Here is a 13,554-nt window from a genome sequence, read left to right as displayed (position 1 = left end):
CTGACAGTGTGAAGATAAAGAAGAAACTCCTTTAAATAGTGGGCTACCACAAACACCAATTTTTTCAAAGTAGGAGAAGAAACCTTTTGGAAAGACACCAACCAGAATATGTTCACTTTTATCCAAAACTAATGATACTGAGACAGAATATACAAATTTTTTAAGAAACTGAATTTATTCAAATTTACCCAGAACTTTTTTTGTGGTTTTCATATGGCTCAAAATCCTATCTGAGCTTCCATCTTTCTCCCACTTTCATACCAGCTCAATGTAACCGTAAAAAAATTCATTGCATGTATAGAAGCAGGAAATCCTGCACGCCAGAAAAACACCCAAGTAAAGGAAGCTCTACTGCAGGGACACCCAAATCACCCCATCAAAAAACTAACCAGAGTCTGTAAAGTACACAAAATTTTATTAAGAAAAATAAATAATTATGCAGCTTACAGCTAATACAGCTATAAAAGTATCTGCACAAGCTGGTTTTGAAAAGCTATTTTGAAAATGTAATCAAAAACACATACCTTTACACAGTAGAAATGAGGAATTTCACCACCAGATTCAAGAATCTTTTTAACAAATTGCTTCCATGTCTTGTAGATATCATCCTTCCCAAACACTGAAGAGCCTATAAAACTGGTGTTTATAGTCCGTTCATAATTTAACACACTAAACAGATTTTTTAGCTGAGTGTTGTAACAATTCATCTAAAGAGACCAAAGAGAATCACCTTAAATTATGCTGAAACATATTAAATTCTTCGCAATACAAAGACTACAAATTTACATGAAGTTTGAGATTAAATTTATTTAATATATAATTATTTATATATTTTATATAAATATATCAGTATTATATATATAATATATAAATATATCAGTATTATATTTATAGATTATAATTATATTATAATAATTATAATAATAATTTTATTTAATATTTACCATATTATTTTGTTCAACTAAAGCTTTCAGAAAGCCTGAATACCACTGCAGTAACTACTTTAAAGTGACCAAATAGTCTCAGAGATTTTTTTTTTTCTAGTACAGTTAAATCCTATGGAAAATGGATTTGCTCCTATCCTTGACTCTTGGAAATTAAGGTCTAATAGTTACACTGATAAACAGATGAATGCCAGCAAATAAAATCACCATCAACCTGAAAATAACTTCTTAAATATCATTCATTCTCTCTGCTGGAGATAATGACAGCAACAAGAACAACAAAGAGAAGGTGTGCTCTGAGATTTTATGCTAACTCCACCTGCATCATCACTGGGCTTCTTGAGATACTTCATTCAAGTAACTGAGCAAATATTTAACTCAGCTGTGGGGATAGTCAAGTACATCAAAGCAGCACTGAAGTCATGCAGGTTGCTTAACTCTATAAACACCATAATGTGGAATATTATGTGAAATAACACTTCACAGATCAGAACAGCTTTTGGCTGATGTTCTTTTCATCTGTCCGGGATCACATGGTCTGAACAGCTAGTCCTAAAAAGCTGTTGACACGTCACCCATTTGGGGAACACTCCATCTTGTGAATGAGACTCAGCCTTAAGGAAAAGCAATTAATGAAGCTGTGCAAGACAGTGAAACTCGGCTGCCACTATGTCTTCTGGTTAAATGCCCTGTTAAATAGATTATTCTGTGCACTGAATGCTCAATCTCTGTTCCCACACTGCAACTACTCTCAGCTTCCTTCCTATCTCTCTACTGTGCTTGCTCCAGCTTCCTTGCTCTTCCTTAGACCCTGTTCTGTAATGCACTCAGCTCATCACTGTTCACTGGCTCCACAGGCAACTTCACAGATCAACATGCACCACCAGTATTCATGCAAATCCCAATAGGCCAGACACCCATATCAAAAAAATGGGATTACCTTACAAGATATGTCATTCTAATGGGCTCATTTCCTTAAAATAGGTTAGCAAACAGAAGTTTGTGATTCTGGAACTGGAGGCTTGTGGTAATTGAGCACTGGAAAGGGAGAAGCTAAGCTGCAACAGACCCATTCAGCCATTCTGATCAGAATGTTACAGTCCACCAAGTTAAAACTAGCTTTATGTGACAAAAGTCCTTACTACATTTATTAGTTACCTACATCAAATGCACATAAAACAATGAAGTAAATAAAAACCTTTTTTTCTCTGCTTTCCTTGCTGAGTGCTCGTGGTTCGACAACACCGCTCACTTTTACTATAGGTCTCAACCCATTTCGTTTGGGAATAAACCGGAGCTTTGATGCCATTGGAACAAATTTTTTTTGACGGATAGTTTCAATCTCCTCTGAAGACAGAGGCCGTAGCTGTAGTTTGACAAAATGGTTTCTAAAATACAAATACACACTTAGTGTAAGCAATAGGAAAGGCAGAAAAGTAAAACATTTAATGCCTTTATGATAACTAAAGCCAAATATTTTTCTAAGATAATACAAATACTAACCTCTACAGAAAGTGACATGAAATTCTGAATTTCAGAACAGTATCACAGTATCTTAATGACAATGTAATACAGTAGGAGACCACACATTTCTGCTTGATGCAAATAAAAACCCCTCTTAACACAAATTAAAATTTAAGCACAGATTAGTGGAATACATATGAACATTATGAAATATGTTTTATGCAAGAAACAAGAAGTTGGATATTTCTCATAGTTTCAGAAGTTTGAAAGGCATTAACAAAGTTGAAAAGAACCTTCTAAAAACTATTCTAAGAGACCTCCTGGGAAGGACTTACAAACTGTAATGGCTGTTCTACTGCCAACAGTTAGGGGATCTACCACTTCTTAGGAGTTATAGTTAATTCAGGTGCTGGGAGACACAGACAGCATAAGGGCTTTGGGTGTCCAGGACTGATGAGCAGGTGTCAGGTGAAGCAAACAGCAGAAAATAACGAAGAACCAAACGCATCTAAGTCACAAGTTCTGGGCTTCCCAAGTTCACCTTAATGGGAAATGTGTTTTCCTCTCAGATCCCTTCTCAGGATTTACAGTTCCACGAACCTTTGTCAAAATCAATACTTTTCCATACAATGAATCAGGACATGGTGGTGGAGCAAAAGCCCTTGGTTTTACTTAAGATGCAGATTTAAAGTACCCTGCCTGCAACATAGAAGACCTGAATCGATCTTCTGCACAGCTTGTATTGTTAAGATGGATAAAATGTGCCCTACAATGACTAATGGTTATATTATCCTGGGAAGTAAGTGAGGCAATTCAAGTCCTCACAAAAGACTGGACATCAATCTAAATTTGCAAGAGGACTTCTTTACATCCCACACAGTCCAAGAGGTTGGTTTAGCAAAAGAAGGCCACACTATTGCAAAAGGCAGTGGATGAATGGTGGAAGCCTGGTAAAGATGCCCTAGGACACACCTAAGAAGCCAAGAACATAGGTAAGAGAGGCACACAAATACTTATTTTGTATGCCCATACAACTCAAATACAAGCTCATGATCCAGCTGCTTGGGACTCTTGCAGTCTGAGGGATACAATGCATGACACCTAGAAGTATAGTGGCATGCAGAGCCACTATACTCATGTGAGTTGAGATACTGAAAAGAGTTTCGAGGATTTATAGTCAAAACTCCTGATACGGATGCTGCCCAAAAGAAAGCAAAAATTACTGCTTTTCCACAGTGAGGGACCACTATTCTTTATAGAATTACATTCTTTGCTGAACACAACATCTACTGCACTATTAGACAGATAACCAGGACAAAATAAGTAACTCCAGTTCAACAGAAAAAACTTAATCATCAGGTTTCCATTCCTTTACAGCTCATATTCAAGACTGTGGGAAAAACAAAACAAAACCAATGAACCTCTATCACTATATTAAAAAATACAGCTTCCTTTGAAAGTGATGACAAAGGCCAGTTACTGGCAGATCTTCATGACTACCTCTGGCCAGCTGGAGAACTGGATGCCATTTTGCCTGCAGCAACATTCATTGCTAATTTCATGGCATTTATAGCAGCGCTAATGATTTTGAACGTGCACTAATCCAGCAGCCACTGAACCATGCTGCTCTCACTGAGACTCACAACACTGTTAACTGAAATTTGAAGGAACTTGACTGGATGGTCCTGTTGTCTTTTGATATCTCAGCACAATCTGATGGGGAAGGTTCAGAATTTCTGCAGTGTTTTTAATCCTCGGTAGCCCCTGTGTGTGGCAGGGGCAGGGAAAACATGAGCTTCAGGAAAACAGGCACTCTCACCACAACACTGGGTTCATCATTTTTAAAACACAACTTTACATTCTGCAGGCTATGTAACTTGAATCAATTGTATCACAAAATACTGTTTTTTTCTTAGTAAATCCTGCTTTCAACTTGGGCAATTAAATTTGGTATAGCTTCAAAAATTAATACAAAGTTGTCTGTGTACAATGACAGCACACTCTGATCTCCACCAATATAGAAAGGCTAATATAGAGATCCAGGACCCCTCTCAGAACCGTGCTCCGTATCCTTGAGTGGGATTCTGTCCCAGGATGAGCTACTCAAAAGGACAGTCTTTCAAGATGAGGATCTACTCCCTAATGACAATGCAGTCTCTGCAAAGGTAAACACACAAGTAAGGTCCAGGTCTACTCAGTCCAGCTTGTTTCATCAATTCTCTTCCTCCAAAGGAGGATGCAGAACTCAACGGGAATCAGTAGCTACCAATGCCTTCCTGTGAACGCGTTCAGAGCAACTGCCTTGAGCGGCTCCACCTGAGGAGAACCAGAACAACCATAGAACATGCATTAGGGCATGAGGTCACCAGATACTTTTCCTCCAGAGAAGATGGAAGCAGCTCAACAGCCTTTGGCACTGCTTCACCAGCAGTGCCTGGCTGGTTAAGAGCAGACAGTGTCTGAACACCCTCAAAATGGGCAAGGCTGCCCTAAACACCTGTATCCCAATTTCTATCCTCCTATGAGAAGTTGGCAACTGGCTACCTGTATGAATGCAGGAAGCTGGATTTGTGGCAGACCTCATGTAACAGATCACAATTGAAAGAGCAGCGCTGAAAAGCCCTGTCAGTGAAGCTTAACTGCAGCTGCTGATTTCAGAGTCAAAGTCCTTATAAAATATGACTCCTGAAGCCAAGAGTAAACATTCTGTTCTCAGAACACGCCTTTGGCACGCACACAGCAGCCATTTCCTTGGGATGTTTCTCCAGCTTCCAACAACCTGAAGTTTAAAGACCTTCCAAGCCAAAGGTGAGAAGGGGTTTCCTGCATGATAAGGAAATATGTCGGGAGGAAATCAAAAGAAACAAGATCCTAGATTAGCGTCTTTAGAGTTCAAAGCACCTTGTCCTTACACATTGGGCTTTTCTGGGCAATTGGGAACATGAACAATAGAGCTAAATCCCAAGTTATTTGTTTTCTTCTAACCATTAACCCCACAAAAAAGCTATTGTTTACTACTTCTATTATTCCTTTATTGTATCTCTATTATGTTAAAGTCAGTACTTGATTATATTTTGTGCCAAAAAATGGTCTTTAAGTACATTAAAACTGCATAAAAACATTAATTGCAACACTACAGCTATCAGTTTGAAGACAAGACAAACAGAATGTGTGGGACTGAAAAATCACATTCTACTACTCCTACTATTCAAAGTGCATTTTTGTGCTACAACTGCAAACAAGATCGAGACCCCATTAAGTGCAAACACAAATGCAAAGACTGGCACTGGAGATATCAACGCTGAAATCAGGAAGTGACGGGGCAGGAGGGCAAAAATCACACCTGTGGACCAAGAAATCAGAGCAAAAGCAAAACATTCACCATACAAAACAGCAAGACATGAAGTATGCTAATTTTTCACAGTTCCAAAGTTCTCTCAGATACCAGCAATTTATAATGAAAACCTGAAAGATGTGAACTAAGGAGATGAGTGCACAACACTGTTTATTAAAACTGCCTTTCCTATTTTCTCACTTAATTGTTTAAAATTTTATCTTAAATAATGCCCTAACTTAAATACATGCATGCATTTTTAAGACAAAAAAAAACCAGCATGGAATTCCAACCATACTAAAAAAGGAGCTGTGGCTTCAAAAACCCTTGATTTTTTAAAAAGCCCTCCCAAACCCACTAGGCTACTGTCTGATTTTTACGGATAGAGTATTACAACTTTTCAGCAGAGTCCTGGTTTTGTTTTTGTTGTTCCTACATTAAAGTAGTTAAAGCAAATGGAGTATTTTTAAAATGAACTTTCACAAGGTTACTTTGTGGTTCTATCACTATGCTTTAACTCACTGTTAGAAGGTATAAAAATGGACTTATCATAACAAAATTCTCTTCATACTGGATTTTATTATTGTAAAGATTTCTCTTCTAATAAATAATCTAAATTTGAATTAGTTTTCTCACACAAAGTATTTCTGAAAGTACAAACTGCATGCTACAATCACAGGTTGTAATTTCCTCTGGGAAATGAAGCAAATAAAATGAAAAAAAATAGGCAATAAATTAAAGCAGAAACCTTTACACAACCTTTACAATACAAAACACATGATTTCTCCATATCCATTAATGCTTAATTAGTTTTCTAGTGTTACCTAATTCCAATGTTCTGTAACTTGCCCCAAATAAACTTTCGGTAGTAGAAGAGCATGTTTTTCTGGAACATGGTCTCGGTGACATAGAAAAACGATCTGAGCAACTCAACAACATAGGTACCCATCATCCAGTACAGGAATTTGGCCAGAAGTTCTTCACGGAAGCAATGTTCATCGGCAGGAACAAAGTGATCACCTTAAATAAATAATTCAAAGGTAGTTATAGTAACTATCAATTCTTAGCACGATCAAAGAAACTGAACACACGCACAAAAAAACCACAAACCTGTACAACATTCTTGCCTTAGCTTGAGGTCACGAGAAAGAAAAAAGCTAAGTACAAACAATTACACAGATGCCACTCCAAATTTTCAGGGCATTAAATAATGCAACTGACCCAAGCTTAAAGCATAAACATAGGAACTAATCTGCAGTGACAAACTGACACAGAGGATACAAATACATGCCACAGTAGCCCAAAGGCTTACTTTCTTCCCCCAACACTGATTGTGCAAGATCTTTAATGCACAAAGGCAAGATTATTGTGAAAGGAGAGGTAAAATAAAAGAAATAAATCTACTACAATATAAAACTTTTTAAAAAAATGAAGCAAAACCTGAAAACAACATAGGTAGACTGTAAAAATTAACAAAATTAAACTGGGATGATTTGGAGACAAGAATGATATTCAGATTTCCCAATTACATGAAAATTAATTAATTACAGGGTTAGGCATCATTTCAGACATCCTATATAAAACTTATTGCTGCAGTCAAATAAAAACAAAGAAAAAATTCGAATCACCCAAAGCCCATCGGTACTTCCAACATTTAGGTGGGACAACAATTACAGACCCAGAGCATTCCTAATTACTGTCAAATTTAAGGTCACATAGATCTGTAATTATGACTAAATACAGATGAACAGGGAATAAGATTGTGGACTACAATACTAATGTTTTGGCCAACTTCCAATAATATTTTTTCTAATTACATTTAAAGCGCAGAATTTAGCCCAAATGCAACAGGATTCTTAAAGAAACTGCACATAAATATTAATTTAGCTCCTTAGCAGAAATCATGGTTGTGGCACGAATGTGTTAAAAACAGCTTAATTTTGATGCAACAGACCTGACAGTAAAATTTATAAAATGGAAATAAATTTTCAGTTTTCTACTCTGTTTAGTTTTTGCTTGCTTCAGGGAAGAGCCATTTTCATATATATATAGACCACTTAAAAAAGGACTATTACTACATCAACAGAAGCCAGTTAACATCATGGAAAAATCTCCCTTTTGGCAAATTTTTGAAAACTCTTCTCTAACTGATGCAGTTGTAATATGCCAATTGAAGCAGGATTCTGATAGATAGCTGCCCTGGAAATAGATTATTTCTTTTCTAAGTTCTTGACAACAGATGTAAACAATGATTACAATTCAGAAAATTATCAAGAAAACACTACTACTTCTGGGGTAGTATGTAATATAGTCTATATAATGTTTTGCATGGAATATGACCAGACACGAAGAGGGCATTACATTTTTCAAAGATAAGATGTCCCAAATTACTATGAATCAAACATATATTTTATAATAAAGCCTTTTAAATATTTAACTCCTCAGCATTTTGGAAAGTGTGGTTTTGAACCACAGTTTCTGAATAAAGAAATACTGTTTCCTAGAATTAAGATCTTCTTATGAAAGTGTAACCTCCCTTATTTTTGACATCAGTTCTCAAACATCAGACTTTTGATTTTCCTCCTACACTTGAAAGAACTTATAACAGTTTCAGAACTTACTGCACCTTTTAACAAAAAAATACCATTTTCAGATCACATTACTGCAGGATCTAAGTACAATACCACATAAGAATAAACACTGTAAGCATGCAATTTGGATTTGTGCAATCCAAATTGTATATATGAAGAACAGGAAAATGAAAATGTGCTAGGTCCTACAGCAATCAACCCCAGAACCACGGCTTCAGCCTAGATTTAAATCCTAGGATAGTGTCTGAAGAACAAACTCGAGGAAAGGAGGATTTACCTGTCATTTGAAAAGAGGACTAACCAGAAATGGATTCATACACAACCTGGAGCAATCAGCTGTTGTCCTCATGAGAGCTTTTTAGCCAGAGACCGTTTGGCCTGGGGACTTCTGCACCATGATTAGCCAGACTGAAGCAGTGCTCAGTAAGGCTCTCTGGATCCTAGAGAGGGGCTCTAGAAAAGGTGATAGATGATGACAGCCCTTTTCACAAGGACATGCAATGACAGGACACGGGGGAAAGGTTTTAAACTTTAAGTAGGTTTAGATTAAATGTTAGGAAGAAATTCTTTACTGTGAGGTTGGTAAGGCACTGGAACAGATTGCGTGGAGTGGCTGTGTATGTCCCAGCCCCAGAAGCATTCAAGGACAGGCTGAATGGTGTTCTGAGAAACCTGATCTAGTGGAAGGTGTTCCTGCCCATGGCAGGGAGGCTGGAACTAGATCTTTAACGTCACTTCCAATCCAAACCATTCTGTTTGAATGGTTTGGATTGGAAGTAATGCTACAGCCCTGTATTGAATTGGTCTCATACTCACATCTTTCTCACAGGGTTGATGTGAGGGAGTAAAACAACCTGCTTTTTTTGAGGAACACGTCACTACGAGTGTCTTGATTTGCTTCTAGTTCTTTCTGAACTCTTAACAGTAACAAACAGGCAGATAGTGTTTATTCCTTACATGCTTAGGTCATATTTCAACGGATTTTCAGAGTTACTGCAATTTGTACTGCAATTTGCAATAGTAGGAGTGGATGGGAAAGGATGGGAAAGTGGATGGAGGGATGGGAAAGGTTTTTATTCAGCCCAGGTTCTGGCTTCATTTACGAAAACATCATTCTATTAAACAGCATAAATGCAAACAAGTTTTGGAAGGAAGACAAGCTGAAGTGTCCTTCCACCATCAGTTACAAACACTACTAGGTTTGCTCTCTCAGCTACGGTTATTACCAATGAACTCAGCAATTCTGAGTGCAGATTCAATATCCTCCCGTTCCCACCTAAACATGAACACCCATCATCTGACAGCCCCACCACTTATATTTAAGTTCTTTAATATAAGAAGTACCTTTGCCTAGACGAAGCCACATGCAGTCATTCACTCTCATCCTCCACATCAACTCCGGCAACGAAACCTTAGCAAACCTTCCCCCAGAAATGAACATTTTGACATTTTTTAGAAACCGGCACTTGTTGTGGTTTGAACCCCAAAGCTCAGAAGGGATGACCTTCTCCAGGCAATCCCTCACAAACATGTACACCTGCCAGTGGCTGCTGTGCTGCTTGAGGAGTTCCTTGAGGGCTGAATCATGTGTCTCTACCAGGTTTTGCTCCTCACTTGGTGGTGACTCCTCACACACAGATTCTGGAATGGGAGCATCTAAGTTGTCTGGTACATCAGTGTGACCAGACTGACATCTGCTGCTTTTCACACACTTAGCAGGCACTTTCCCAAACTGTTCTGCTTGCTTCTGAACCTCTGCTTCCCCAGGCAAGGCTGCCCGACAAGACAGCATGATTTTTCTCATGCTGATTTCAGATATCCGAATGGGGCAATTTTTTCTCAAGAGAGCTAGGTAAGCACACTTTCCATGGTTCTTTAGCAGGTTCTGAAATGTATGCCTCATTTGCCTGTAGCGCTTGGGCAACCTCTTCTTTCTCCGCTTGTGTTCTGGCAGACTTTGGTTATGCCTTTGCTGCACCTGATTTTGGCTTAAGAATATAGCTTCTATAAGCAGTCTTCCACCTGCCTGAGAGCCCTGCAAGCAATTCAATACAAATGATTTAGGAAAACATTCTTGGAGACTCCTGCAAGAATACAGAAGAGACTTCCTCTCAATGTATACTGCAGAACTCAGGAGTCTATTTGGTAACTTCTTCAATAATTGAGACTGGGGACTTTCTTGCCCTCTGCATTTTGAAGTACCCTCCATGGATTTGGTTTGTCCTGAAGACAACTGAGATTCATACATATGTATCTCTACTCTTTTCCTATGGGATTCTGCTTGCACTTCAGTGTTGGACTCTAAAGGCTTGTTAGTCTGAACTCTCTGCAGAAGAGAGCTTTTACCTGCCACAAACTTCCTCCTGCCACGAGATGTGTGAACCAAAGAACGACGAGACACGGTACTGCTACTTCTTTCAGAAATATGGGGGGTTTTAATGACACTTTCGGAAAAGGGTGCTACATACCCAGTTTCAGATCTCTTGGAACTACTTTGGTTTACATCAGCAACAAGACTACAAGCCTTTTCCTCTCTCACTTTCTCCCCTATTTTTACCCTCTTGGCTGCAACTTCAGGTTGTTCTCTGTGAATCTTCCTTTCCAGAGATGAAACTGTAGCTACGTACCCAGTTTCAGATCTCTTGGAACTACTTTGGTTTACATCAGCAACAAGACTACAAGCCTTTTCCTCTCTCACTTTCTCCCCTATTTTTGCCCTCTTGGCTGGAATTTCAGGCTGCCCTCTACAAATCTTCCTTTTTAGAGATGGAGCTGTAGCTACATACCCTGTTTCAGATCTCTTGGAACTACTTTGGTTTACATCAAGAACAAGACTACAAGCCTTTTCCTCTCTCACTTTCTCCCCTATTTTTGCTCTCTTGGCTGGAATTTCATGTTGTTCTCTATGAATCCTCCTTTTCAGAGATGGAGTTGTAGCTGAAACACGTGAACTGGAGCTACTCTGTTTTTCCTGATGTTCAGTAACTGTTCTGATCTGTTTGCTCACTTTAGAAACAGCTTTTGCAGAACACTGGTCAGTAGGCACTAGACTTTGTCTCTTCTTATTTCCTTCATTTCTCAATCTGAAGACACTATTTTCAAATCTTCGTCTGTATTTCCACACATATAGCTTTAGAAGATAATTTCTATGAAACATAAGCCTTTTCCGTATATATTTTATCAAGCTAGTATGTTTATGCCTTGAGAACCTTTGTCTAACAAACACCAGGGATGAGTCTACATTATGTGAAATAAGTTCATAAACCGGTTGCCCACAAACTTGGTAACAATTACTAGGGGGAACCATCATAAAGACTGCGCAGTGTTCCAATAAATACATCATCACATCATCCCCTATCCGGCTCAACAGTGTCTCCCAGAAGCCGCTGATACGAAGAGTTTCTGTGGCAGTATTGGGTAGGTAGCTGTGTATCTTTGAAAACGGAACAACTGGGAATTGAGAACTGTTTTCATCTGGTAAGGAGTATCCATACGCGAGGATGTTCTTCTTCTTTTTTTCACACAGTCTCTGAACGACTCTTGTGGTCACCTCACTCTGACTAGATAACTGAAGAAACAAAGAAAAAAGAAAATTAGCTTTCTTCACTTTATTTAATAAACCATAATATACACTTTAAATATAAACACACGCAAAGGTACACAGCCCTAGACATCAGATTTCAAAACAGTATTAATGATTCAGAAGCATCATACTCAAAAATTAAGATTTTCCAGGCGTAATGCAAAATGTTCACATGTAGCAACACAAGCTGACGACTTGAAGGAAGTCTTTTTAACATCTGCCCTTTTGATCCTGGCTTTTATGCCCAGGAAACGCCCTACACTATTCCTCTTGAGTCCCTCAGCAGCTCAGACTCCACAGCCTCCAATGAATCCTTGTTTGCAGATCCACGTTAGCAGGCACGCATCCGTACATACGTGCTCGCGCAGGCTCTAACCTCCAGGGAACTAACGCTAATTTTCTTGAGGCCTCCATTTCCTTTTATGTGAAGGAAAATTCAACTAAACGAATCGGCACACAATTCCAAAACCCATTTAACAAGCTGTCTTGGGTCTGCAACATCTGCTTCCTACCACAGCAGCTTCACTCATTCGGCGCTAAGAAAAAAGCGGTCTTCCCTCTCTGAAAAGCTTTTCCTCTGCTTAAACACCGACCCGCAGCCCGTTCTACCCGCCAGGATCTCTCAAGAGTGGGGCACTCTCCATCGCCAGTCGCTCCCCGGCCTCATTCGGCTTGTTCATCCCTACCCACATGGGCAGGCAGGGAGTCAGGGAGACCCACGCACAGACCTGCAGCGCTATCCGCCCGCCCTAGGCCGGCACCTGGCTTTTGCTCTCCCAGCCGCAAGCAGAGGCAGGGGCTGATTCCCAGCGCTCCCCGCTGGCTCTGGGGCCGGGATGGAGCGGCGGAGGGCTGTGCGAGCCGGCCAGGCCCGGCCGGCAGCAGCCGCGAGGGGCCAAGGCCGCCGCGCCGCCCCCGCGTACGCACGGAGCGCGGGAAGCGCCGACCCCGGGGAGCCCCAGCAGGGCTCTCGCTGCTCCTCGCAGCCCCTCGCCCCGGGCCCCCTCCTACCTGCTGGAAGGTGAAGGGCCGCGGGATGGCGCGGGCGCCGCGGGGGACGCACACGAGGCACTGCCCCACGAAGGTGCGGTAGCCGGGGACGTCGCCGGGCCGCAGCACCTCGGCGTCCCCGGCGCCGCCGTCCCCCAGCCGCCGGACGAAGGTCTCCAGCGGGACGGCCTCGGCGTAGCAGCGGCGCAGCGCGGACAGCACGGCCGTGAAGGGCTCCCAGCCCGCCATGTTGCGGCCAAAGAGGGCATGGGTCACCTGGAGCAGCCGCGGCGCCCCTCCGACCGCGCCGCTCGCCCGCCGGGCATCGCGGAGCAGCTGCTTAGCGCTGGGTAAATAAACAAATAAAAGCATTAACTGGAGAGGCGGGCGAAAAAGAAACCAGCCAAACCATCCTTTTAAAGCCGCGGCGCGGCCGCTGCATGCCGGTGCCCCCCGCGTGGCCGCGCAGAGGCGGCGGGCGGGGCCGGGCCGGGCCGGGCGGGGCGGGGCCGGAGGCCGCTGTCCAGCTCCGCCGGCGGGGAAACAGAGGGAAGATTCCTCTGCGAGGAACGATGTTTTTCCTCAGGATCAGCACTCCGTTGAGGGTCTGTCTGAAATAAGAGCAGCCGTAGAAGAGATTATGGTGGA

At 41.1% G+C, this 13,554-nt stretch overlaps 1 protein-coding gene across 4 annotated transcripts in view; it reads right to left on the bottom strand.

Moving 5' to 3' along the window:
* Window positions 1–13,353, bottom strand: part of TERT (telomerase reverse transcriptase) — a 30,462-nt gene extending 17,109 nt beyond the window's left edge. For all 4 annotated transcript variants that reach the window (XR_015772507.1, XM_088055333.1, XM_088055335.1 and 1 more), the window contains exons 1-5: window positions 12,928–13,353; window positions 9,678–11,901; window positions 6,567–6,762; window positions 2,143–2,332; window positions 525–707 (exon numbers count right to left, since the gene is read on the bottom strand). Coding sequence is in view for 3 of the 4 variants with exons in the window: in XM_088055333.1 (XP_087911459.1) it covers window positions 525–707; window positions 2,143–2,332; window positions 6,567–6,762; window positions 9,678–11,901; window positions 12,928–13,278 (3,144 nt within the window). In the remaining variant the exon portion in view is untranslated. The remainder of the gene's footprint in view (window positions 1–524; window positions 708–2,142; window positions 2,333–6,566; window positions 6,763–9,677; window positions 11,902–12,927) is intronic.
* Window positions 13,354–13,554: the final 201 nt, after the last annotated feature.

Source organism: Pseudopodoces humilis, chromosome 1 (assembly GCF_049639895.1).
Source record: "Pseudopodoces humilis isolate 2021_Gansu_Grassland_sample_001 chromosome 1, ASM4963989v1, whole genome shotgun sequence".
Taxonomy (NCBI): domain Eukaryota; kingdom Metazoa; phylum Chordata; class Aves; order Passeriformes; family Paridae; genus Pseudopodoces; species Pseudopodoces humilis.
This window is presented reverse-complemented; position numbering and strand designations above follow the sequence as displayed.